At 51.9% G+C, this 26788-nt stretch overlaps 1 protein-coding gene across 1 annotated transcript; it reads right to left on the minus strand.

The window, feature by feature from the left end:
- Positions 1–7911: 7911 nt before the first annotated feature.
- Positions 7912–19672, minus strand: LOC126036796 (electroneutral sodium bicarbonate exchanger 1-like; the record flags this gene model as incomplete). Its single annotated transcript, XM_049796995.1, has 21 exons — positions 7912–8043; positions 8143–8316; positions 8860–8928; positions 9741–9992; positions 10605–10766; positions 11105–11218; positions 11943–12104; positions 13021–13126; positions 13231–13476; positions 14014–14147; positions 14284–14458; positions 14792–14883; positions 15056–15202; positions 15708–15795; positions 16174–16385; positions 16453–16541; positions 16650–16835; positions 17766–17926; positions 18143–18278; positions 18745–18891; positions 19597–19672. Coding segments are annotated over 21 exons (3060 nt in total), but the record flags the coding sequence as incomplete, so codon positions are not given.
- Between the last annotated feature and the right edge of the window lie 7116 nt (positions 19673–26788).

Genomic DNA, 26788 nt, shown 5'->3' on the forward strand with positions numbered 1-26788 from the left:
CAGGGTCCGGTGGCCTGCGAAAAAGCAGCGTTTTTTGCAGCGCTCTCAGCATTGCGGCAATAGTTGAGGTGGCCGGTGCCTTGCTAAGCCACGGTTCAATCCCAGGAGCAACGCCAGCTTCCCTTAATGTTATTTTCACTGGACGTCCTTTTTTCCAAGCCTATTTTACTCGAGCTTTGCAACAACACAGCAACAACAAGTGTTGGCTCCGGGTCATCTAAAAGTGCCCTGAAAGTATCGGACCTCTTCTCAAATTCCAGCTTCGGCTGGACAACACTCAGACTTGCTCATTAAGCAGCAACACGAGCTAATTATTTTCAAAAGCTCTGTATGGCACGAGGCGACAAGAGACGATCAAATCAGTCCCATTGCAATGAACTCCAGAACAAAAAAAGAAAATCACAGCCCCGTGTCTGCAGCCCTGAAATGATTCTCCTGACCTCTCCAAGCCAGGAGCAACCTCTGCGAGAAAAAAAGCCGTGAATTATCAAGCCCCGTGGCTACAACTCACACCGTGGCCTCCCGGGAGGCTTTTTCCCTCCGTTTAAAAAGCCATAATAGTAAAAAATGTGACAATAACTGTGTTGCTTTATTGAGAAGCGCGGCACGTTTCGCTGCACATGATTTGACACCCAACAAGGCACACTGGAGAGACTTTGTGCAATGGGAAAACGCGCTGGGCTAGTGGCTCCTCCACCAGGATCTCAGCAGAGACTCACCTTCCAACTCCTCCTTCTCATAGCAAATACTGACAGCGTTGCTCCTTCTTCCCCGGTCAATCACTGCCTCCTCGTCATGTCTCTGTTTAGCAATGACAAGAAGGGAAAAGTTGGGGCTGGGGGTGGAGAGCTCCCTTACGTCCTCCCAGACATCACCCACCCCTGCATCCACGCGAGTCCACGAGCCATCACGCCTCTGCGTGCCTCCTCCTCCTTCAGGCACAGCCCTAAAACCACGGACTTGTAGGAGGTTTTTCTTCCCATACGCAAATAAAACAGCCCATAACATCACCTGTACTGTATAACACGAGAGTCTGGACGTATTTAATACAGCAGGAGAGGGATGAGTGTTTCAGACAAAAAAAAAACCCACCTCCCGCTTTGTTCTTGAGGTTCCTGTCTAAAAAAGTGATTTCCAAAATGGAAAAAAAAACCCCAACCCACAAAACTGCACTTTTGAGCCCCGGCCGCGCTACCTGTAACTCTTCCAGAAGTGTCATTTTGTAACGCCCGTTTGGGTTCATCCTCACGTCAGTCACTGGGTTTTGGGGACAACTGAACCTCCAGGTCAGTCAGGGGCCCGATTCCCCAGGGACTGATGGAGTAGCCCTCACGGGAGGAGCTAAGTGGCACCCAGTGTGCACCAACTCCAGAGACACAATAGGGACCATTATGAAATCACAAGCTATGATGCGGATCCAGGCAGCTATTTAAAGCCACGCACCCCTAGACCCTTCCCGCTTGGAAAACTTAGTGCCTGGGCAGAAGCCAGCTCTGCTTTGAGCAAAAACTCTCCAGAATAGAGAACATTCCTGCATGAGAGGTGTCAGGCTCAAAAGTGTGCAGAAAGAAAACCCTTCACAGGCTCGTTCACCCTCCTGAGAGGCAAAGCCCATTAGCAGCATCATGTTTTCTCTCTTTTTCTTTCTAACAGTAGAGCTGAAGCTCTAGCATCCTGAGGATAACAAGAGGTACAAATACGGTAAGGAAAAAGAATATCTTATTGGATCAATGGGTAGATTCAGAAAAAAACCCTGCTACACAGTAGTTTATCCTGACTGCTAGCTAGAACCGAGAAGACTGTTTTTTCCACTTGGGTCAACAGTTCCGGTGAAACATACTACCTGTCTAGGACGGCTGCATCTGAGGAACAAGAATTAGTTATTTGCAATACAAGGAATGAGTCATTTTGTGTCATGATATTCATCAGACTGCACAGAGAAACAAGAGACAAATGCATTTGAATACCCATGTGTTGTGTTACGTTTTAACCACTTAACATTCCCCAAGAGCTCAAGAAGACAGAGCAGAAAGACAGGAGACAGGTGAAAGCCTAGAGCGCCAGCTAGACGGAATGAAAGACCCTCTTCCTTCTCTGAAGCTTCAGCAAGGCTTCCTTCACCTGCTTGTTCCTCCGACTGTCAATGACGGGGTTCAAACTGGGGCTGACGAGACTGTAGAAAAGGGAAAGAACTTTCTCCCTCCCAGAGGAGTTACCGCTCCCGGGCCCCGCGTACACAAAGATGGCGTTTCCATAAAAGACACCCACCACGGTCGGGTGGGAGCCACACGTGGAGGTGGTTTCGTGCCATCCTGGCACAGAGCGGATGCGCAGATCGGTGGCCAGGCTGTCCAGGGAGCAAATCAGGATTAAGGCTAAAGGGAAGAGGAAGAAGCACACACAAACAGCAAAGATCAGGACTTTATTGGCAGGAGCGGCAGGGCAGGCCAGCTTTGAGACAGCAAGAATTTCACAGGAGAAGTGGACAACCTCGCAGGGGCCACAGAAAGGCAGGTGTAAAGCCAGAGAGGCTTGCAGTGTACCAAATACGAACGCCAAAGCCCACAGAAATGTGGCAAGGGTGAGGCGCAGCCTCCAGATCACGATGAGGGCATAGCGCGGGGGACGGCAGATTGCCACGTAGCGAACATGAGACATGACGGCCAGCAGCACGCACGCTGTAAGTGCAAAGATTAAATAAAGATGGCTCTGTGCCCCACACCCAGCAAAGGAGGGGGTTCTGCCTTGTCCAAGGAGGCTCCTTAGCATATGGGGGACATTGCTGGAGGCGTAGCAGATGTCCGCGATGGAGAGGTGGCAGAGGAAGAAGTACATGGGGCTGTGGAGGCAGTAGTCCGGGCAGATAAGCAGAAAGACAAGTGCGTTTCCCATCAGAGTGGCAGAGCAGAGGGCAGAGAAAAGGCCAAAGAGGCAGCGCTGCAGGGCTGGGGTGCTGCAGAACCCCAGGAGGACGAATTCTGTGACCGTCGTTTCATTCTGCACGCTGTGCTGGAGGTGAGGCAGCACAAACTGCGACCACGGAGATCTGGAAGCGAAGGAGCAAGGAAAAGGAAAGAAAAAGGAGAGTTTTCCTAAGAATGTCAGGTCCTTTACTCTTTACGCTGCAGCTCCCTTCTCCCCGTTTTTCCCTCTGACTCCAGTGAAAGGTGCGTACTACCCTCCCCACGCTGAGCGACGTACATCTGAATTGCAAGCTCCAATCTCTCGGCAAACTTTGAGCAGTTTGACCAATCTCGCACAACTTTGCTGCCTAGCTTGCCCTTGAAGTCTTTCTTTTCCTGGGTTGGTTTTGGGGTTCTTTTTGCAGGGGGTGGGGAGGGGCAGGGTATGGTTTGGCTGTTGGAGGAGATAAAATGATGAAGATTGCAGGTGTCGATTAAGGTGAAGTCAGAACAACTTCAAAGCAGCTATTTTAAATTAAGTCCATATTAAAAGGAATGCACAGTTCACAGAATAATTCCAGTTTTACCATTAAACCAACCAGCATTTCCAAGCCACTGCTGTGTCCTCTTTACCTTCGTGAAATGCATTCCTACTGAATCCTGCAGTTGCTTGATCCAACTCCCCTATCCCAGCTACTGCAGGTCCGGGAAGGTCAGGCAGAACGTCACCTTGGTTCCTGCTGTGCAGCTGCTCGCCCTTACCAGTTTCGCAGGGTGCTGGTCAAGGTCCCTGGGCATCCCCTGGCACTTGTCTCCACGCGGCTCTCTGGTCTCCAAGATCTTCCGCCACTTCCAGGATATTTCCTCCAGCCAGGATCTTCACCTTTTCCTTCCTGGGTCCCTTGCTTCTCTTCAAGATCCCTTCTTCTTTCTGGGAACCCTTCTTTTTGACACCACCTCTTCTTTCTGGAACCCCACGCCCCCAGTTTTCCTAATCTGTCTATGTGAGCAGTACAATGCCTGATCAGCCTCCAAATTAAGGCTTCTCTCTCCTAGCTCTTTACTAACTGTAGGATTCGGGACACGCCACTTTTGATTATTCCAGGTGTTACCCAAATTTACAACCAGCCCACGCTGGCTGCGTGTAGCAAGAAGCAGGCTTCTGCTTGACAGCTCAGAACTCAGTTTCAGACATTCACACGCACAGACCTTGCCGCACACGTGCACCCAGTCACGTGTTGCCTGGTAACCTTCACAGTTTGAGCCGGTTTTTTGTCTACGGCCGGGCTTCAGAGGCAGGGCATGGCCACAGAAGCGCATTCCCGCCGTCAGTCTGTGAAGTGAGCAAGGGAGAGTCAATACTTGTCTGGTGAGCCTCATACCCAGACAATGTGGTCGAGCCCTCTCCTGTGACAGCCCTGGCAAAAGCCACAGCAGGGTGCTCCCTTGCCTCTGCCTAGGTCACTGGGGTTCCCCTGCCTGCCATTGCTCCTTTGTCCTCCTCTGCGTTTGTGGAGATGAACCTTTAACCACACAACCTAACACCTACAACACCGGGAAAAAGAGAGGCTGCAGAGGGTCCAACGGGGAAGGTCGCCGATGTAGAATGCTCTTTGTGAGAGGCAGCACACCCAGCTCACCTCATTGCTCCTGAGCTGCTCTATCGGAAGCACTGCGTGCAGGACGCTCTGTTCAACAGGCTGTGTCTGTATCTGACTGCCTTGTCCTTGCTACAGCACCATGTGCTGGGGGAACGCCACGGAGAGCAAGGAGGACGCTCTTTCCCCAGGAGCAACGGAGGGTGCTCAGCTGAGTGCTGCTGCAGGGGCCAAAGTGGGGCAGGCAGGCAGGGAGGGGAACGTAGGAACGAGGGAGCTGGCAGTAACCGGCCAGTCTGGGAGATGCCCGAGAAGCTCGAGAACCCTGTAAGCACAGGACGAGCTTAGAGGAGGTTCAACGTGAGGCCCTGTGGTTAACCATCCCCTCCAGATCTGGACCTTCTCCGGTTCCCGAGTTACCGTGCAGTTTCACAGCCTGGTGCAGAGATCCTGACTGGGAGATCACTGTACCTCCAGGAGTTAGGGATCCACCTAACAGTTACCCTGAGCGGGTGCAGGTCTGTGCTGCGCTGTACGTGCAGCGTGGCCTTCAGGCTGCGTCCCTACACATGTCCCTTGGCCGCAGGATAAACGGAGCTGGTTGACTGTAACAGAGGAGCCTCCAGGCAGCTCCTGCTTGGTACCAGCGATTACGCCACCTGCGCGGCCCTGCCGTTACCTAAAGTGCAGCGAGAAGTCCGCGTGTGAACATCCTTTACGCACAGAGGTGTTTTCTTCTAAGAAAAGTTGCATAATACCGTGAATGACCAAAAGGAGGAACTTCTCCGCTTCTCCACCGTAAAGCGTGCCAAGGGAAAATCCATCTGGGGTCTGCCCAATGCTGCATGAACGCAGGGTCCCCAGCATCTGAAGGGACCTAAGATTTACTTGCTACCTAGATGCCTCTTCTTCCTGGCTACGTCGCCTCCCAAGATCTTGCCCACCCCCAGCCTACTGGAGACGGGGGAATGTTAGAGAGACAGCCTTGATGCTGTGCCAGCACCGCTCAGCCATGGCCAAAACACTGCTGTGTTATCAACAGCTTTCTAGCTACCAGTACAGAGCACAGCACTACGAGGGCTGCTGTGGGGTAAAGGAACTCCAACTCAGCCAGATCCAATACAGAAGGAAAGTGGAGGAACAACAGAGGGAGCAGCCCAGGGACACAGAGCCCCAGGTCTCATCTGGCCACTCCTGTGACCATACAGTGTATTCAAAATCAAATACCTGAAGTGCTCCCTTAGATGCAGTTTACAGCCAAGGGACAAGAAGGTGGCAGTTCTGCATTTTGCAGCTCCCAGGCTGATGGCAGAGCCAAAGCAAAAAAAACAAACCCAAAACCAAACCAACCAAGAGAGGTAAAACTGGAGCACAGGGAGCAAATGTTTTCTTTCACCTTAGGCCAACTGCTCGGACGCTCTCTATGCTGCCCTGCTGCAGAGGGCATCCCTCTCGTACCAGTAAGAGACATAAGAGTGAATTAAAGCCAGGACCCCAAACCAGACCAAAAACCCGGTCATGATCAAGAAGAAAGTGGAGAATGCATCAACTATAACAGAAAATTATTTTGGACATTCCCAGTTTACATTTGGAAAAAAGAGAGGAAAAAAAAAGAGGAGGAATTAGGTATTAAAAGAAGAGCACTGAATGATAAAGCAGTAGCAGTCCCTCTACCACTACAAACCCACACCCCCACACGCACGTACGCACACAGACTTAACACCACCAAACTCCCCTTGACTGTGACCTTCACCTCAGCTTGCTGGTCTAGAGATACTGAATGCCTGAAGCACACCAAGGATAACTGAAAACATCTGCATGGCTTTAATGGGAATCCTCCAACTGAAACAAAGCGCTTTCTCCCTCTGTCTGCGTTGGCACATCCCCGAGTCACGCTCTCACTCCTCTCCTTCAAAGTCAAGATTCCTAAACGTGAAAAGCGGGAGTGGGGAAAGGCGAAGGGAAGAGAAAAAGAGGGAGAGCATCATCAGTGGAAGACCTGCCAGCTGCTGCTGATTCAGCCCTGTTTGGGGGACCACCCCAGCAGAGAGGAGCTGGTTTACATGCCACGGTCCACAATGCCTGTTCCCAGGGACAGGCCGTTTGCTCAGCCTTGCCGGCCAAAGCGTGGGAAAAGCGTAGGCGTGCGCCGTCGCTTGCAGAGGAGCACGGTCACGTTCACGTGCAATCCTTTACCTTTTTCCTCCCTGGATTCAAAGGGTTTCTGTCTTCAAAGTGAGAGCCTTCCATACGGTCATTTGTGACATTTCATCCAGGATAACAATCTCAGAAGGATCAGTCCTGCAATAAATATTTTACACAGCAATCCGTGATTATGGGAACTGATGCCACCAAGAGCATTAGCATCAGCAAGAGGAACAGCGGAGCCCCGAGAATCAAAGCTCCGCATAAGTGTGGGGGATTTTGCTGGATGAGGAGTTTTGGGAGGCAAGCCCGGGAGCTGCAGAGCAACAGCTCTGTGCAAAGGCTCTTGCTGGGGCTTAGCCCCGGTCCAGGTTCCTAAGCCACTGCTGGTACAGATCACGCCTGCAACTCCTCATGTGTTAAGTATGAGGATCTCCAGCTACCGTAAAGGCACTGATGAAGCAAGGTTTGAGGGTCAAACACGAGTGCTGCAGCCACTCTGCTTGCGGTCAGAGCCCTGCAATCACTTCCTGCAGCCCTGCCCCCAAATTTGGTTTTCCCACCAAGCTGCCTGCTGGTTTCTGTGGGATGCCCCACAAAGAGGCAAGTGGAGAAAACTCTGCCAAACACCTTCAAGCTAATCTTGCCGGGGGTCCTGGCGCTTGGTGGAGCTTTACCTGTCACTGCTTTGCTTTGGGATATCCACATCACTGGTCTTCCCCACGTTCAGCTGAACTGAACTTGCAGCAGCAGCAGCTTCCATCACCCTCCTGGACTCCTGATGTAAAAAAGGGACAAATCACGTTCTCTGTCTTTGATCAAAGTGGAGATAAGCTGAATGCCCAGCACAAACTTAGCAGTCTGCCCTCCGCTTCTGCCCCTTGGCAGCTATAGGTATTAGTGCAGCAGGGAAGAAACCGTTCACTCCAAAGATTTCGGGGCAGGGGGACTGTGTGTTCAAAACACGATTATGAGCAAGTCTTGCCAGCAGCAGCAGCAGCAGCAGCAGCATCTAATAATAATCATCATAATGATAATGACCTTTGTGAAAAACGACTCGTTTTAAAAATTACACCTGTATTCAAGCGTTCAGCTCACTGCTACTTGAGGAAACAAAGGTTACAAAAGTTACAGGCTATTGGGATCTATTTCGATTGAGTGCTGATCTTCCCCCAACATTTCCAGACAAGCTGTAAGAGAAACAGGCAATCTCACAGCCACACGGAGATGTCCAGCCCCGAGGACACAGCAAGCCTTACCTCTTCTTCTTCTCCGGCTTCATTTCTGGCATCGTCCAACTTCTTCTTCCTTTCTGGCATAAGGTCATCCAGAAAGCTGAGCTCTCGCTTTGAGAAGCAGAAATCCATCGCTTTCCGGACAAAGACGAGAGCCAAAACCTTCATGAATAAGAGGGAAGATGCGGTGAGCTCAGAGACGATGCCACCTCTCACTCCAACACTGCAAACACCCCGCTGCTGAGCGGTGGCAGCTCTTACCATCATGGGAAAGATGATGGCGGCACGGGACACCTTGATGGTCCAGAGCAGGACGAGGCAGGTCAGCTGGATCGCCGTGAAGAAATGCACCTTTCGCAAGGGCACGTGCCGCAGGTAGATGAAATCCGGCTGGTGTTTCGCCGGCATCCAAAACAGCTTCAAGCGATCAAAGAACTGCGAAATAAAAGGGAAAGGTTGCCACCTTGGGACTGCGGCAAGTTTCTGGCCCTCTCGAGACGTGGAGGCACTTTGCAGCATCTCGCTTGCCGTCAGAAATCCTGGATCCCACCGCATTCCTCCTGGGAGCAGCACCCATTTTCCCTTCGCTCCATCTATAAACCGGCTTGGCCCTGAGAGCTGCCCACCAAACGGCAACTATTCCATGCCATTCCATTATTAGCATTTCTCGGCCCACTGAATCCCCCCGCGAGGATTTCCACCAGTGGTAGAAACTGCCTTCCCTTTGCACCAAATTCCCCCGCTTTTCACGTAACCAAACACTGACCTGCCCTAAACCCTGCAACAGAGAGCGCTGAACTTGCCTGGTCCTCCCAGCCCCATATACCTCCTGTACCTCCACCAATCTCTTTTTTACACAAAAGAGTTTCATTGCTTGCTCTGCGAGAAGTTTTTCCCATGCCACTGCTTTTTTCCCTGCTGCTACAGAGACAAAATACCAGGGAGCCAACATGCTGCACGCTGTAAAAGAGTCCGTACCTGAATTCCTCTGAGTGACGACACACCCATGTAGAGAAAGACGCCATAAAGCACAGGCATTGGTATAAACTGGGGGGGGGAAAGAAAAAAAAAAGAAAGAATGCAATCGTTTCTTTTTCTGTATTGCATTTTCAGTATTACCACCCTCTTCCACAGGCACTGCCTAAAATTGCTTGAAGCTTTCCAGCTTCCATTCAGGCTTAGAGATGGGTCAGATTTTAACCATTTTTTTGCCATTTTGTGCGCACGAGTGAGCTAAGGCTCTGCTTTAGGCTGAACTTGGGAGTTACCTCTCCTCAGAATAATCCTATTTTCCAGAAAGGTTGGAGGAAAACAGGCGATTTCACCCGTGCTACCCTATGCCGCATTCTCTGGCGGTAGAAGAAACACTTCTGCCTATTCTTGGGGCAACAGGCAAAGGCCACAGGCCTCCTTTTAGCCTAGAGACAAGATTACTTTGTGGGAGGAACGTTCAAGGAAGCCCACGGGGATGACCTCAGTGTGTTTAGCTCCTGGGAACGGCTGCTCCCGGGCATTTGGGGAGCAAATTGCAGCCAGTAAAGGGCTGCCTGTTTGAAAGACAGCAGATGTGCTGGTCTGAATATGCTCAACTGTAACCCATAAACATGGGCGGGCCTGAAAGACACCCAAAAATTCAAGCAGTTGCGTTGCTTGCTCGCCTCGAGCACACCAAACGGGGGCCTGAAGGGCTGCAAAGCCTAACCGAGGCTGGTTCCCACCGTGGGTCAAGCCCCAAGGGTTGGGATCACCTCCTCCTCCTCCGCTCCACAACTAACTACTCAGGCCTGCAGAGAGGGGACTGTTTTGCTGTAACCTCCAACAAGCTCGCGGTTGTTGGGTGGTTTGCATTTTCCTCTCACCTTTAACACAGAAGTGAAGAAGACGGAGCAGCCCATGAGCACAAAGATCAGCAAGCCAGTGACTCTCTGCTCTCGTATCCCCAGAAACTTGGGTTGTTCTCCTGGAGCTGAGCAGTCAGACTCTACTTTGAGGCTATTCACGTGGGTGATGGACAGGACGGTCGCAGCCACAAACCAGGGCAGCCCCATCACAGAGCACACCCCGAGCATCACGGCCACCACAAAAAGGTCCAGGTGGTACCCGCATCCTTTCTGCAGGCAGGAAAACAAGAAACAGAGCATCCCATAGCACAAGAGCAAGGATAACGTCGCAAGTCAGACTCAAACCCTGCTCGAGCACAAGTCAACTTCTTCAGAATTCAAAACAAGAAATGGAAACAAGCAAGCGTGTATGCAGGCTTTGCACAAGCACGTGGCATGAAAATCTGGCAGGAGTTCAGAAACAATGGATATGCAGAGCTTGTGCGATAAATACTTCTCCAAAAAACAACAACCCACAACCCAAAACCACCAAAACCTTTTTTCCACTCATAAAGAAAATTCTACCACTTGCGAGGAAGGTGTGACTCTGAGTTATCCCTGGCAGCGCATCAAAACAATTCATTCCCCGCACCTGCTGCTGCTGCCATTTTAAAACAAAAACGCACTTCTCTATTGCTCCAAGATTAATTTGCTCCTCCAAAAGGTTGCTCATCTGAACTGCCCTGTCACTTGCTCCCTGCATCATCGTTAATCCAGGAGAGCATCCTGCCACGCAGCCTGACCTTGTCCCAAACCAATGCCTTCAGAAAGCATCGGGAATAAGAGCTTCTCCCCAGACCTGCAGCCCAGAAGGGGCTGGGGTCATCCCTCACAGGCCCTTACCTTCAGCTTGTGCTCCTTCCTGTTCACAATAACGGCACTGATCTGCTGGTCCATAAATATCAAGATGGTGCAGAGCAGAGCTGGGATGAGCGCAGCCAACACCGTCCACCAAGGGTTGGGTCCTATGGGGTTGATGAACCACCCACGGTCGTCTCTGGTAGGCTGCAACAAAGCCCACGCATCAGCATCGTCTCCCAGCCCAGGCACTCCACTGGCTTTCATTTTCCCCTCCCTCCCTGTGTCAGAGCACCTCCCAGCCCTGGCTTCATGTCCCCCTCTCCCGGGGGCTTCAGCAGTGCCAGTCTCCTCTTTGCAAGCACCTCTAGATACTTCCCCTGTAGGTATCTAGTTTTGGGGCCATCTTCTCGTTTCCAGGAGGAAGCAAGGCACTTGGAGGTGGAAGAGGAGATGGTCACACCACCAGCATCTCCTCCAGACTCAGCCCTGCCCTGCCCCGGCATCACCTTGTGGCACCCCCACGTGCCAAAACATCCCGTTACCTTGAACGCATGGGGGACCTGGAGCTTCGGCGATGGGATCCCAACCACAAAGTCAAGGAGCACCATGATGACGATGGTGAGGAAAACAGCAAAGTCGCTCACTGTGGACCGTACCTGGGGCGAGAAACCAGAGGTGAGAGGGGCATGGCAAACAGGGCCGTAACGCGAGATGCAAGAGTTGCAGACATCCACAACATTAAGGCTGCTTAACCAAATCCCACCACCCCTCTGAGCACATGCAGCCTGATCCCTTGCTTAGATACTGCTGCTGTGTTTGTCCCTGTGAGATCTGGGGTCAGACAATAAAAAAAGCTTAATTAGGCCGACAAGGGTTGGTTTAAGTCAAAACCTAAAAATAATAATAATAATATTAAAAATAAGAAAACACATGTCTGACACTACAGCTACACTCACAGCTACAATGGCAACAAGGCACTGAGGCATCCTTTAGTCCTCAAAAGGAAGCTCCTCATTCGAATCTACTTTCCGCTCGAGCACATAATGCACAGAAGGTAGGGAAAAAATCCCCCAACCCCAACCCCCAAAACTTTGGGAAACCTGACTTCCTACTACCTGAGGAGAAAAAAAAATAAAAATAAAATAAATCAGCCCCCCAAAATCTTCAATCTGGGGCAGGTCACGAGGCATGTGGGAAATGCTACGATGATTTTGCACTCATGGAAATGAGTGCGGGACATCCAAGCTCTTGGAGAGCTTGGCCTGCAAGGCCAACGTTTCCCAGCTTGACCAAGGCAGGGCAAATACTGCTTAGTGCTCCAGGAAAGCCATTTTGGGAAATGAGTGTGGAGATGGACACTGGCCACCATCTTCTACTTACTCTGGTTGGAAAGTAGCGGCTGGTTTTAAACTTCTTCAAGAAGCTTGACAGGGCAAAGGTGGCGAAGAAGAGGATGCAGCACCAGAAGAACACGTCAGGGGTGTAGGGGCCGTCGCGTCCACAGGCAGGTCCTTGAAACTCCCCACGCAAATACCGACATTCCTGGAGAAACAGAGCGTCAGGACACAAAGGCAGTGCACGTGCGGCAGGGAAACCTCGCATAGCTAGGGGGTTTTGAGGATCTTGGTCCAAGATCCACGACCCTGTAACTGCTCCTGCCAATAGAGATTTATATTTAATGAGCAGCAGCAGCTGAACAAGTGACACATTGAACTACACAGCGGAGAAATGAGATGTGAGGGCACACCATACCACGCACCCTTGGCACATCCTCTGCCTGCCATTCGAGCAATCGTGGCTAAAGAAGACACCAGAGGGGAAGGAAACACTGGAAACTCTTGGGGATAGAGAGAGAGGGAAGAGGGAAGGAGGGCTAAAGACAACCATGGTAGGAAAGGAGGAGAAGAGACAGATCGTCCCTCCCCAGGGGAGGTCTTGCAGAACCTGGCCAAGAGGGGATGAAGGCCACCATAAGAGCCTGCTGCCCTAGGCCCGGGCTCTGCTTCCGGCAACAACAGCCTGAGAGGCTGCTCAGACAAGCAAATTTATGCACGTACCTACAGACAGCACTGAACGAGAAAGCAAGGCCTGGAGTTACTAGGAACCCATTAAGGAGGCCAGCTACTACCTTTCAAGCATGAACTTAAGTCCTACAACTTCTACAATAATCAAACCACCCACTACTTAACCTTCCTCCCAGTCAGAAATACTGTCCTGCAACAGGCTTGACGGGGACACTTGCTACCCACAACGTTGGGGTAGACTGGACAAGGTGGACTCTCCTCCCCAGGACCAAGCGGCTTAAAACCACACGCTACATTTAGGCAAGGACTTTTCCGAGCAGCACTAGCACAGTTTGAAGCCCATCATTCCCTGAAGGGCTCTGACTTTTGCACCAGGCAAATGCCCCTGGACCCCATGGACGCGGCACGAGGAAGCAGTGGCTCGGGGCACTTACGGTCACCGTGAGGTTTTCCCAGGCGATGCCAGACACGTTGATCTTGTTGCTCGCCCAGAAACGCAGCGTTTCGTTGCTGGGATGGGTCGGTGCCTCACACTTACAGCTGGGAGGAGAGAAGCCAAGACAGGGGTAAGGGAAAGGTGATGGAGGTGCAGCCCGGAGCTCCTGCCAAGGGGCAGCAGCTTTCTCAGGGGGAAAAAAACCCACTAGTAGCTGGTGAGGAAGTCCAGCTTGCTGTGCATGTGCACAGGGTAGGTGTCTCGCAGGTGACTCAGCTTCTCCAGAGCCTCGTAGATGAAGATGATGCAGATGAGGGAGGCAAAGGCTTCTTCCGTGAAGCGGGTGACGTAGCACACCAAACAGCTGGCGTCGGTGGCCACCAGCACTATGCACAAGAAGGCGGTCCACAGCCCAATGCACGCCCGCAGAGACAGATAGGAGAGCGTGTATTCCCTGGGAAAGCAGAATGAAACAAAGGCTGGAAAGGCCAGCAAGAGGCCCTGAGCCATGCCTGCCTTTGGGGAAAACGGGGAGCAATTTTGGAGCGTGTCAAGGCTGCGGATGGGAAATGCAGTTTCCATGTACTACTACAGAGAGCCTCGGGGCTGTGGTGCAGGGTGTAGACCCACAGCAGGAGAGGCCAATTATTTAGTTACCACTGTTTAACACGGATCTCGTGTTAACACCTTGGAGGCTGCTTGAGGTCAGGTCCCTCTTGGGCCAGGTGGTGTTCTCCCACATCACCCTGACGCCCTAACACTGAAACCAGCTGGGTTTGCACCCAGTCACCTGCTGCCAGCAAGCTGGGGCTTAATAATAAACCTTATGGCAATAAGGGTGGTTTATCTCCCATCAAAGCCATCGCAACAAAAGGACTGTCACTAAAATCTAGCAACTACCCCTAAGAAAAAGAAAAGAAAAGCATCTTTTCTCCATCACTGCCCCCTTCTGAAGGCTCTCGCAGCACCCAGCTGCGGCAGCCTGCCTTACTTGCAGAATTTGTAGAGGATCTTCTCAAACACCAGGACGGGTCCGGTGCTGCCGAGGATGGTGAGAGGTTGGCCGGCAAAGAGGCAATACACCACGCCGGCCATGGACGCGCCCAGCAGCGACTCCATGGCACTCTGTCCGGGGAAGAGAGGCGGCCGTGAGTAAATAAATCGTTAGGGAGAAACAAAAACCAAAGCCGGTTCACTGCAGCAGGGACTTTGGCCTGAGTTTTACCCTCCCCCATCCCCCCCAACAGAGAGAGGTGCTCACTATGTGGCCATTGGTCGCCTCCCCCAGCAGTCCCCCAAAGGTGATGACAGGGGACATGCAGGCACAGTAGAGGAAGAGGAAGGACGCCAGGCACTGCAGGCTCAGACCATCCCGGAAGTCGCTCCAGAACCACGGGGCTTTCCGCTTCACGTCCAGGGTCAAACCTCCAAAGAGCCTGCAGGAAGGAAAAAGAAGAGAGTCTGTTCTCTTGGAGGAACACGTCGACTTTGCTTTGCTGCAGAAGGGCAATCACAAGCATAGAGTAACTTTCGTGGCTAAAAAGAAGCACTCTCCTTCAGCCCAAATCAAGAAAACCTGCGTGCAACGGTGATGGTTGGGGCTGAGCCCAGCTGCCCAGATCTCCCCCCTGCCCAGCCCAGGGGACCAAGCTGGCAATGTGGAGCCCCTTCACTGAACCAGCTAACCCCAAAGACCTGCTAGAAGGGAAGGTGCATGCTCAGATTTGAGAGGCAAACAGAAAAAAACCCCAAACTATTACAGCTCCCACCTTCCCGTCCGCTGCAGTTCAGGGCCACTGTGTTTCTCCAGCGTGCTGTGAGAAGCACTGTCATCAAGAGCTCCTGGCATCTTCCTTTTTTCCTGTTAAAATGGAAGTGAGATAAAGCTATGGACTTGTAACCACTGGCTTGTTTTGCTTCTGGTCTGGCTCTGTGACTGTGTCAGAGTGGGACCTTGTGAATTTGGGCCCCTGAACAGCATCCCCAGCCATCCTGCCCATCCCCCTCATGCCTCCCGCCGATGTGGCACCCACCTGCGAAGGGACGTTTTTCGGGGGCTCGATTCGGATTGATGGATCCCACTCTCCTGGCGGCAAGACCGTGACCTGATCCAGAAACTCGTCGATGCCAGCCACGAGGTCAGCCCCGTTCTTGGCTTTATAGGCAACGTCACGGAAAACCTGCCAATAGAAGACAACCTGGTGAGAGGACAACCCAGCTCGGATGTCCTAACCAGTGCAATAAGCTCTTGGCTAAACGCAAGGCTTTTTCACCAAAATTCCCTGCTGGAAAGGGCAGGAAATATTCCCCCAAAAGGAAAAATCTGCGCATCACGGCACTTGTAATCATCTCCCCCACGAGGCCCCCGTCCCCCACGGCACACCATACCCTTCTGCTTAAAGAGCAAGAGAAGTTTTACTGGCCCTGGCAATGCCACCACTGGGGACAGCGTGCTGGGGACCCCGGCGAGAAGGATGAGGTGCAGGATGCACCCCGGGCGGGATTTCAGCCTCCAGGATGTGGGGTGATGCAAATCTGCGTGTTTGCTTTGGGGTGAGAAAGAGGGCTGGGCTATTTGGAGAGCTGCGGGCAGCTGGGACAGCAAATCCTCTTCCTCACTACTTCAGAGACAGGGAGAGCTGAAGAAAGGCAAAAATGACCCGGAGCTATCTCATCTTGTCGCACCTCATCCGTCATGATAGTGGCCATGGACCTGCCGATCTCATGGTACTGATGGGCTTTTCCTTCTGGTCCAAGCAAAACAAACAGGAACCTGGGCAAGAAAAAGAAAATGAGAGAGAGAAGAAGGTGTCTTTGCTCCAAGAGCACCCAAGGAAAGCCCTGGCAGCTCCCAGCCCAGAGCGTGGCTCAAGACGGGACACGTAGGCTCAGCGATGCCGCGATGAATTTGAAATTCTTCAAAACAGACGGCAAATGTAATTTGGGGGCCAACTTTCATTACAATTGGCCGATGGGTTTAAAAGCTACAGCAGGGAATGGAGAAATGAAGGCGAGGAGACGTGGGTGGGGGAAACGTGCTTGCTCCCCCTCCCACTAGCCTTGTTCCCTTGGGACACCAAACTGATGCCTGCAACTTGATGTTTGGTTGGGTGTCTTTTTTACGGAAGAAATTTGCGCTTCTCATTCGCACCTTGTTGGGATGGGAACTTCCGTCATGCCTGAGAGGAGGACAGCCGGGCTCAGGCGGACAAATGCCACGATGGGCTGGTGAAGGAAATCCAGCTCTCCTACGAGCACGTTGGATGCTTCAGCCCCGGTGGGAATTTTCTTCATCAAGTGCAGCTCCGCCTGGGCATGACAAGCGATTTTCAGGCAATTACCCCAAAAGCAAAGCCCACAGCGCTCTGCAGCACACTCTGCAAGAGCAAATCTGGCCCTAAAGGCGTTAAGAAAGCTACGAGTGTCTCACCTTGCTTAAATCCATAGCTCTGCTCTCACGGGTCACCCCATCTTTAGCTTCCGCAGCGGTGGGAGAAGGACAAGGGGTGATTGTTTGGGCTGGTAGGAAAAAGAAAGACACTCAGAAAGATGGACAAGGAGCAACTGGGACGCTTCTCCTTTGCCTGGGCAAGTCTAATGGGGCCACAGCCCTGCAGAAACCCTCACCTGGCTTGTGGAGGAGGTGCAGGTCCGACTGCCTCTTGCTCACATCAGCAAACGAGCAGACAGCGGGGAGAAGGTTGGTTGTCTTCTCGTTCTGATGGTGGTGCTTCCTCAGAAGGACTTCTCGAACTTGCGCCCGCACGTGCTCGTCAAACTCCGTGGACTGTTCTTGCTGGGCCAGGATCAGATCTGAGGATGGCAAAGGGAAACAAAGCCATCAGAGCAGAAACCCCAACAAGTCCCGACCCCCAAAGCCCCCAGGGAAGGCTGTGCCACACAGGCTGCACCCTAATGCCCGCTCAGCCTTGCATAGCAAGGCCTTTTAATAATGTTCAGCCTTTGCAGTGAAAACGAGAATTTTCTTTTGCTAAGAAACATCATCCAAGTGCTTATTCATCATTCCGCTAAGATAAATATTTCCCATTCTAAATAATGCAATTTTCTTGCCCGACCTGGCCTTTCTGACTCTACACGTTTACCCAAATTATAAGCAATCTATAGCACAGACGTTCCCAGTTTCCCGTGCTGATCGAGTGCAATTTGCTGAGCCCAGGGAGAAACATGCTAAGAACGGCTCCGACTTCTCCAGCCCTTGAAAGGGCTGAATGGAGACCTGCTGCCAGTCAAAGATAACTTCTCCAAAGTGGCTTTTGCAATTAACTTCAAGTATCTTCCCCACAGAAATACACTGCTTGGTCATCGCCAGAGAAACTCTGCCTTAAAACTCTTAAATGCTGGATGTTAAGGCAAAAGTAAAACAAAGAATGCGAGGAAACAGCTTGTAAGAAATAGTTCCTTTAAGGTGGTTCAGCTCTTACGCAGACTCCGTATTTCTAAGAGCAGCCTGCTAAGCCCTGACACACGCTCCTTTTTGGCTGCAGAATATTCTCTAGTGGCTTCTCCAACTCCACAAACTGCTTTCAAAAGGACCCCATATTGGAATAAAAAAACAGTGCGACTGTTGCACGCCCAGTCTACATCCAAAAACAGCTCATGAGAAAAACACAGTGGCACTTCTGGAAAAGGACGTGCCATTGGGGCAGGGTTTGATTTGGGAGTGAAGAGCACCGTGGTGAGCTGAGCTCGGCCATTCCCGGAGAGATGCAGTGCCCACGGTACCTGCAATCTCTTCGATGCTGTTGGCACAAACGTCCAGCAGCACCGACCCATTGCTGATGCAGCTCCTCAGCTCGGAGAGGCTGTGCAAGGACAGCGTGCCAACGTAGGGCTTGCTCCAGCGCTCGCCGCCGTCTTCCACGTCCTCCTCAAACTTCAGCCACCTGCGGACATCGGGTGCGATCAGCCCCATTGCACGAAAACAGCCCCAGCTCTGCAGCCCCTTTGACAGAGCCACGGGGTGGCAAGAGGAGAAGGCTCCTCGTGCCGCCACCTGCAGCTGCAAAAGCTTCGCGTCCTGGAGAGGAGAAAGCAGAGCCCACGGGCGCTGCCAGTGCGGGGACTCCTCTCCCACCGCAGCCAAAGCAGCAGGGATTTACCTTGCCGTTTCCTTCCACTCGGCATCTCGGCCCTCTTTTACACAGATCTCATCCAGCTCGGAGAACAAGTGGTGAGGGATGTGCTGCTCGTCCTCCTTGGTCCTGAGAATGAACTGCACCCGCTGGGACGGGGAGCCTGGGGGCAGAAGGCAAAGACCCATCCCGTTACTGCGCCTGAACACAGCTTGTCACCCTCACGTGCAAAGTGGCCATCAGCACCAGTGCAGCCATAAACACTGGGCTGGGCCCTCTCCTCTGCGTCTCTCTGGGCTTGCACAGAGCCGTGAAGAAGGAGAAGCATCTGGTCCACCTCTGCATAAGGATGGGCTGCTTTCCTTCCCCACATTGCCATTTTTAAAGCCAGGATCCCTCTAAGGAAGACGAGCCTAAACCCATTATGCATTTAACTGCACTTAAAAAAACAAAAAAAAAGAAAAAAAAAAAAGAAAAAAAAAAAAAGAAAGTAAAACTTGGGAAAAAGAGGGTGTTGCTCAATAAGGCCACTTTCCCTCGGAAGAACAGCAACTCACTCAAACTAGCCACGGGGACGTGCTTGCAGAAGGCCCCAGTGCCCACGTTGCCCCCAGTTTAGCGAATGCCGCGGTGGGACTTACAGTGGTAGCCCTGCTCTGTCGGGGCAGACTCCTTCTCCCGTTCCCCTTCCCGATGCTTCTGGCTGTGGCGTCGGTGATGCCGGTGGCTCTGCCTAACCAGTGGCATCTGCGCGCCCACGTACAGGGTCCGGTGGCCTGCGAAAAAGCAGCGTTTTTTGCAGCGCTCTCAGCATTGCGGCAATAGTTGAGGTGGCCGGTGCCTTGCTAAGCCACGGTTCAATCCCAGGAGCAACGCCAGCTTCCCTTAATGTTATTTTCACTGGACGTCCTTTTTTCCAAGCCTATTTTACTCGAGCTTTGCAACAACACAGCAACAACAAGTGTTGGCTCCGGGTCATCTAAAAGTGCCCTGAAAGTATCGGACCTCTTCTCAAATTCCAGCTTCGGCTGGACAACACTCAGACTTGCTCATTAAGCAGCAACACGAGCTAATTATTTTCAAAAGCTCTGTATGGCACGAGGCGACAAGAGACGATCAAATCAGTCCCATTGCAATGAACTCCAGAACAAAAAAAGAAAATCACAGCCCCGTGTCTGCAGCCCTGAAATGATTCTCCTGACCTCTCCAAGCCAGGAGCAACCTCTGCGAGAAAAAAAGCCGTGAATTATCAAGCCCCGTGGCTACAACTCACACCGTGGCCTCCCGGGAGGCTTTTTCCCTCCGTTTAAAAAGCCATAATAGTAAAAAATGTGACAATAACTGTGTTGCTTTATTGAGAAGCGCGGCACGTTTCGCTGCACATGATTTGACACCCAACAAGGCACACTGGAGAGACTTTGTGCAATGGGAAAACGCGCTGGGCTAGTGGCTCCTCCACCAGGATCTCAGCAGAGACTCACCTTCCAACTCCTCCTTCTCATAGCAAATACTGACAGCGTTGCTCCTTCTTCCCCGGTCAATCACTGCCTCCTCGTCATGTCTCTGTTTAGCAATGACAAGAAGGGAAAAGTTGGGGCTGGGGGTGGAGAGCTCCCTTACGTCCTCCCAGACATCACCCACCCCTGCATCCACGCGAGTCCACGAGCCATCACGCCTCTGCGTGCCTCCTCCTCCTTCAGGCACAGCCCTAAAACCACGGACTTGTAGGAGGTTTTTCTTCCCATACGCAAATAAAACAGCCCATAACATCACCTGTACTGTATAACACGAGAGTCTGGACGTATTTAATACAGCAGGAGAGGGATGAGTGTTTCAGACAAAAAAAAAACCCACCTCCCGCTTTGTTCTTGAGGTTCCTGTCTAAAAAAGTGATTTCCAAAATGGAAAAAAAAACCCCAACCCACAAAACTGCACTTTTGAGCCCCGGCCGCGCTACCTGTAACTCTTCCAGAAGTGTCATTTTGTAACGCCCGTTTGGGTTCATCCTCACGTCAGTCACTGGGTTTTGGGGACAACTGAACCTCCAGGTCAGTCAGGGGCCCGATTCCCCAGGGACTGATGGAGTAGCCCTCACGGGAGGAGCTAAGTGGCACCCAGTGTGCACCAACTCCAGAGACACAATAGGGACCATTATGAAATCACAAGCTATGATGCGGATCCAGGCAGCTATTTAAAGCCACGCACCCCTAGACCCTTCCCGCTTGGAAAACTTAGTGCCTGGGCAGAAGCCAGCTCTGCTTTGAGCAAAAACTCTCCAGAATAGAGAACATTCCTGCATGAGAGGTGTCAGGCTCAAAAGTGTGCAGAAAGAAAACCCTTCACAGGCTCGTTCACCCTCCTGAGAGGCAAAGCCCATTAGCAGCATCATGTTTTCTCTCTTTTTCTTTCTAACAGTAGAGCTGAAGCTCTAGCATCCTGAGGATAACAAGAGGTACAAATACGGTAAGGAAAAAGAATATCTTATTGGATCAATGGGTAGATTCAGAAAAAAACCCTGCCACACAGTAGTTTATCCTGACTGCTAGCTAGAACCGAGAAGACTGTTTTTTCCACTTGGGTCAACAGTTCCGGTGAAACATACTACCTGTCTAGGACGGCTGCATCTGAGGAACAAGAATTAGTTATTTGCAATACAAGGAATGAGTCATTTTGTGTCATGATATTCATCAGACTGCACAGAGAAACAAGAGACAAATGCATTTGAATACCCATGTGTTGTGTTACGTTTTAACCACTTAACATTCCCCAAGAGCTCAAGAAGACAGAGCAGAAAGACAGGAGACAGGTGAAAGCCTAGAGCGCCAGCTAGACGGAATGAAAGACCCTCTTCCTTCTCTGAAGCTTCAGCAAGGCTTCCTTCACCTGCTTGTTCCTCCGACTGTCAATGACGGGGTTCAAACTGGGGCTGACGAGACTGTAGAAAAGGGAAAGAACTTTCTCCCTCCCAGAGGAGTTACCGCTCCCGGGCCCCGCGTACACGAAGATGGCGTTTCCATAAAAGACACCCACCACGGTCGGGTGGGAGCCACACGTGGAGGTGGTTTCGTGCCATCCTGGCACAGAGCGGATGCGCAGATCGGTGGCCAGGCTGTCCAGGGAGCAAATCAGGATTAAGGCTAAAGGGAAGAGGAAGAAGCACACACAAACAGCAAAGATCAGGACTTTATTGGCAGGAGCGGCAGGGCAGGCCAGCTTTGAGACAGCAAGAATTTCACAGGAGAAGTGGACAACCTCGCAGGGGCCACAGAAAGGCAGGTGTAAAGCCAGAGAGGCTTGCAGTGTACCAAATACGAACGCCAAAGCCCACAAAACCGTGGCAAGGGTGAGGCGCAGCCTCCAGATCACGATGAGGGCATAGCGCGGGGGACGGCAGATTGCCACGTAGCGAACATGAGACATGACGGCCAGCAGCACGCACGCTGTAAGTGCAAAGATTAAATAAAGATGGCTCTGTGCCCCACACCCAGCAAAGGAGGGGGTTCTGCCTTGTCCAAGGAGGCTCCTTAGCATATGGGGGACATTGCTGGAGGCGTAGCAGATGTCCGCGATGGAGAGGTGGCAGAGGAAGAAGTACATGGGGCTGTGGAGGCAGTAGTCCGGGCAGATAAGCAGAAAGACAAGTGCGTTTCCCATCAGAGTGGCAGAGCAGAGGGCAGAGAAAAGGCCAAAGAGGCAGCGCTGCAGGGCTGGGGTGCTGCAGAACCCCAGGAGGACGAATTCTGTGACCGTCGTTTCATTCTGCACGCTGTGCTGGAGGTGAGGCAGCACAAACTGCGACCACGGAGATCTGGAAGCGAAGGAGCAAGGAAAAGGAAAGAAAAAGGAGAGTTTTCCTAAGAATGTCAGGTCCTTTACTCTTTACGCTGCAGCTCCCTTCTCCCCGTTTTTCCCTCTGACTCCAGTGAAAGGTGCGTACTACCCTCCCCACGCTGAGCGACGTACATCTGAATTGCAAGCTCCAATCTCTCGGCAAACTTTGAGCAGTTTGACCAATCTCGCACAACTTTGCTGCCTAGCTTGCCCTTGAAGTCTTTCTTTTCCTGGGTTGGTTTTGGGGTTCTTTTTGCAGGGGGTGGGGAGGGGCAGGGTATGGTTTGGCTGTTGGAGGAGATAAAATGATGAAGATTGCAGGTGTCGATTAAGGTGAAGTCAGAACAACTTCAAAGCAGCTATTTTAAATTAAGTCCATATTAAAAGGAATGCACAGTTCACAGAATAATTCCAGTTTTACCATTAAACCAACCAGCATTTCCAAGCCACTGCTGTGTCCTCTTTACCTTCGTGAAATGCATTCCTACTGAATCCTGCAGTTGCTTGATCCAACTCCCCTATCCCAGCTACTGCAGGTCCGGGAAGGTCAGGCAGAACGTCACCTTGGTTCCTGCTGTGCAGCTGCTCGCCCTTACCAGTTTCGCAGGGTGCTGGTCAAGGTCCCTGGGCATCCCCTGGCACTTGTCTCCACGCGGCTCTCTGGTCTCCAAGATCTTCCGCCACTTCCAGGATATTTCCTCCAGCCAGGATCTTCACCTTTTCCTTCCTGGGTCCCTTGCTTCTCTTCAAGATCCCTTCTTCTTTCTGGGAACCCTTCTTTTTGACACCACCTCTTCTTTCTGGAACCCCACGCCCCCAGTTTTCCTAATCTGTCTATGTGAGCAGTACAATGCCTGATCAGCCTCCAAATTAAGGCTTCTCTCTCCTAGCTCTTTACTAACTGTAGGATTCGGGACACGCCACTTTTGATTATTCCAGGTGTTACCCAAATTTACAACCAGCCCACGCTGGCTGCGTGTAGCAAGAAGCAGGCTTCTGCTTGACAGCTCAGAACTCAGTTTCAGACATTCACACGCACAGACCTTGCCGCACACGTGCACCCAGTCACGTGTTGCCTGGTAACCTTCACAGTTTGAGCCGGTTTTTTGTCTACGGCCGGGCTTCAGAGGCAGGGCATGGCCACAGAAGCGCATTCCCGCCGTCAGTCTGTGAAGTGAGCAAGGGAGAGTCAATACTTGTCTGGTGAGCCTCATACCCAGACAATGTGGTCGAGCCCTCTCCTGTGACAGCCCTGGCAAAAGCCACAGCAGGGTGCTCCCTTGCCTCTGCCTAGGTCACTGGGGTTCCCCTGCCTGCCATTGCTCCTTTGTCCTCCTCTGCGTTTGTGGAGATGAACCTTTAACCACACAACCTAACACCTACAACACCGGGAAAAAGAGAGGCTGCAGAGGGTCCAACGGGGAAGGTCGCCGATGTAGAATGCTCTTTGTGAGAGGCAGCACACCCAGCTCACCTCATTGCTCCTGAGCTGCTCTATCGGAAGCACTGCGTGCAGGACGCTCTGTTCAACAGGCTGTGTCTGTATCTGACTGCCTTGTCCTTGCTACAGCACCATGTGCTGGGGGAACGCCACGGAGAGCAAGGAGGACGCTCTTTCCCCAGGAGCAACGGAGGGTGCTCAGCTGAGTGCTGCTGCAGGGGCCAAAGTGGGGCAGGCAGGCAGGGAGGGGAACGTAGGAACGAGGGAGCTGGCAGTAACCGGCCAGTCTGGGAGATGCCCGAGAAGCTCGAGAACCCTGTAAGCACAGGACGAGCTTAGAGGAGGTTCAACGTGAGGCCCTGTGGTTAACCATCCCCTCCAGATCTGGACCTTCTCCGGTTCCCGAGTTACCGTGCAGTTTCACAGCCTGGTGCAGAGATCCTGACTGGGAGATCACTGTACCTCCAGGAGTTAGGGATCCACCTAACAGTTACCCTGAGCGGGTGCAGGTCTGTGCTGCGCTGTACGTGCAGCGTGGCCTTCAGGCTGCGTCCCTACACATGTCCCTTGGCCGCAGGATAAACGGAGCTGGTTGACTGTAACAGAGGAGCCTCCAGGCAGCTCCTGCTTGGTACCAGCGATTACGCCACCTGCGCGGCCCTGCCGTTACCTAAAGTGCAGCGAGAAGTCCGCGTGTGAACATCCTTTACGCATAGAGGTGTTTTCTTCTAAGAAAAGTTGCATAATACCGTGAATGACCAAAAGGAGGAACTTCTCCGCTTCTCCACCGTAAAGCGTGCCAAGGGAAAATCCATCTGGGGTCTGCCCAATGCTGCATGAACGCAGGGTCCCCAGCATCTGAAGGGACCTAAGATTTACTTGCTACCTAGATGCCTCTTCTTCCTGGCTACGTCGCCTCCCAAGATCTTGCCCACCCCCAGCCTACTGGAGACGGGGGAATGTTAGAGAGACAGCCTTGATGCTGTGCCAGCACCGCTCAGCCATGGCCAAAACACTGCTGTGTTATCAACAGCTTTCTAGCTACCAGTACAGAGCACAGCACTACGAGGGCTGCTGTGGGGTAAAGGAACTCCAACTCAGCCAGATCCAATACAGAAGGAAAGTGGAGGAACAACAGAGGGAGCAGCCCAGGGACACAGAGCCCCAGGTCTCATCTGGCCACTCCTGTGACCATACAGTGTATTCAAAATCAAATACCTGAAGTGCTCCCTTAGATGCAGTTTACAGCCAAGGGACAAGAAGGTGGCAGTTCTGCATTTTGCAGCTCCCAGGCTGATGGCAGAGCCAAAGCAAAAAAAACAAACCCAAAACCAAACCAACCAAGAGAGGTAAAACTGGAGCACAGGGAGCAAATGTTTTCTTTCACCTTAGGCCAACTGCTCGGACGCTCTCTATGCTGCCCTGCTGCAGAGGGCATCCCTCTCGTACCAGTAAGAGACATAAGAGTGAATTAAAGCCAGGACCCCAAACCAGACCAAAAACCCGGTCATGATCAAGAAGAAAGTGGAGAATGCATCAACTATAACAGAAAATTATTTTGGACATTCCCAGTTTACATTTGGAAAAAAGAGGGGAAAAAAAAAGAGGAGGAATTAGGTATTAAAAGAAGAGCACTGAATGATAAAGCAGTAGCAGTCCCTCTACCACTACAAACCCACACCCCCACACGCACGTACGCACACAGACTTAACACCACCAAACTCCCCTTGACTGTGACCTTCACCTCAGCTTGCTGGTCTAGAGATACTGAATGCCTGAAGCACACCAAGGATAACTGAAAACATCTGCATGGCTTTAATGGGAATCCTCCAACTGAAACAAAGCGCTTTCTCCCTCTGTCTGCGTTGGCACATCCCCGAGTCACGCTCTCACTCCTCTCCTTCAAAGTCAAGATTCCTAAACGTGAAAAGCGGGAGTGGGGAAAGGCGAAGGGGAGAGAAAAAGAGGGAGAGCATCATCAGTGGAAGACCTGCCAGCTGCTGCTGATTCAGCCCTGTTTGGGGGACCACCCCAGCAGAGAGGAGCTGGTTTACATGCCACGGTCCACAATGCCTGTTCCCAGGGACAGGCCGTTTGCTCAGCCTTGCCGGCCAAAGCGTGGGAAAAGCGTAGGCGTGCGCCGTCGCTTGCAGAGTAGCACGGTCACGTTCACGTGCAATCCTTTACCTTTTTCCTCCCTGGATTCAAAGGGTTTCTGTCTTCAAAGTGAGAGCCTTCCATACGGTCATTTGTGACATTTCATCCAGGATAACAATCTCAGAAGGATCAGTCCTGCAATAAATATTTTACACAGCAATCCGTGATTATGGGAACTGATGCCACCAAGAGCATTAGCATCAGCAAGAGGAACAGCGGAGCCCCGAGAATCAAAGCTCCGCATAAGTGTGGGGGATTTTGCTGGATGAGGAGTTTTGGGAGGCAAGCCCGGGAGCTGCAGAGCAACAGCTCTGTGCAAAGGCTCTTGCTGGGGCTTAGCCCCGGTCCAGGTTCCTAAGCCACTGCTGGTACAGATCACGCCTGCAACTCCTCATGTGTTAAGTATGAGGATCTCCAGCTACCGTAAAGGCACTGATGAGGCAAGGTTTGAGGGTCAAACACGAGTGCTGCAGCCACTCTGCTTGCGGTCAGAGCCCTGCAATCACTTCCTGCAGCCCTGCCCCCAAATTTGGTTTTCCCACCAAGCTGCCTGCTGGTTTCTGTGGGATGCCCCACAAAGAGGCAAGTGGAGAAAACTCTGCCAAACACCTTCAAGCTAATCTTGCCGGGGGTCCTGGCGCTTGGTGGAGCTTTACCTGTCACTGCTTTGCTTTGGGATATCCACATCACTGGTCTTCCCCACGTTCAGCTGAACTGAACTTGCAGCAGCAGCAGCTTCCATCACCCTCCTGGACTCCTGATGTAAAAAAGGGACAAATCACGTTCTCTGTCTTTGATCAAAGTGGAGATAAGCTGAATGCCCAGCACAAACTTAGCAGTCTGCCCTCCGCTTCTGCCCCTTGGCAGCTATAGGTATTAGTGCAGCAGGGAAGAAACCGTTCACTCCAAAGATTTCGGGGCAGGGGGACTGTGTGTTCAAAACACGATTATGAGCAAGTCTTGCCAGCAGCAGCAGCAGCAGCAGCAGCATCTAATAATAATCATCATAATGATAATGACCTTTGTGAAAAACGACTCGTTTTAAAAATTACACCTGTATTCAAGCGTTCAGCTCACTGCTACTTGAGGAAACAAAGGTTACAAAAGTTACAGGCTATTGGGATCTATTTCGATTGAGTGCTGATCTTCCCCCAACATTTCCAGACAAGCTGTAAGAGAAACAGGCAATCTCACAGCCACACGGAGATGTCCAGCCCCGAGGACACAGCAAGCCTTACCTCTTC

The sequence above is a fragment of the Accipiter gentilis genome, unplaced genomic scaffold (assembly GCF_929443795.1).
Source record: "Accipiter gentilis unplaced genomic scaffold, bAccGen1.1, whole genome shotgun sequence".
In the NCBI taxonomy this organism is placed as follows: domain Eukaryota; kingdom Metazoa; phylum Chordata; class Aves; order Accipitriformes; family Accipitridae; genus Astur; species Astur gentilis.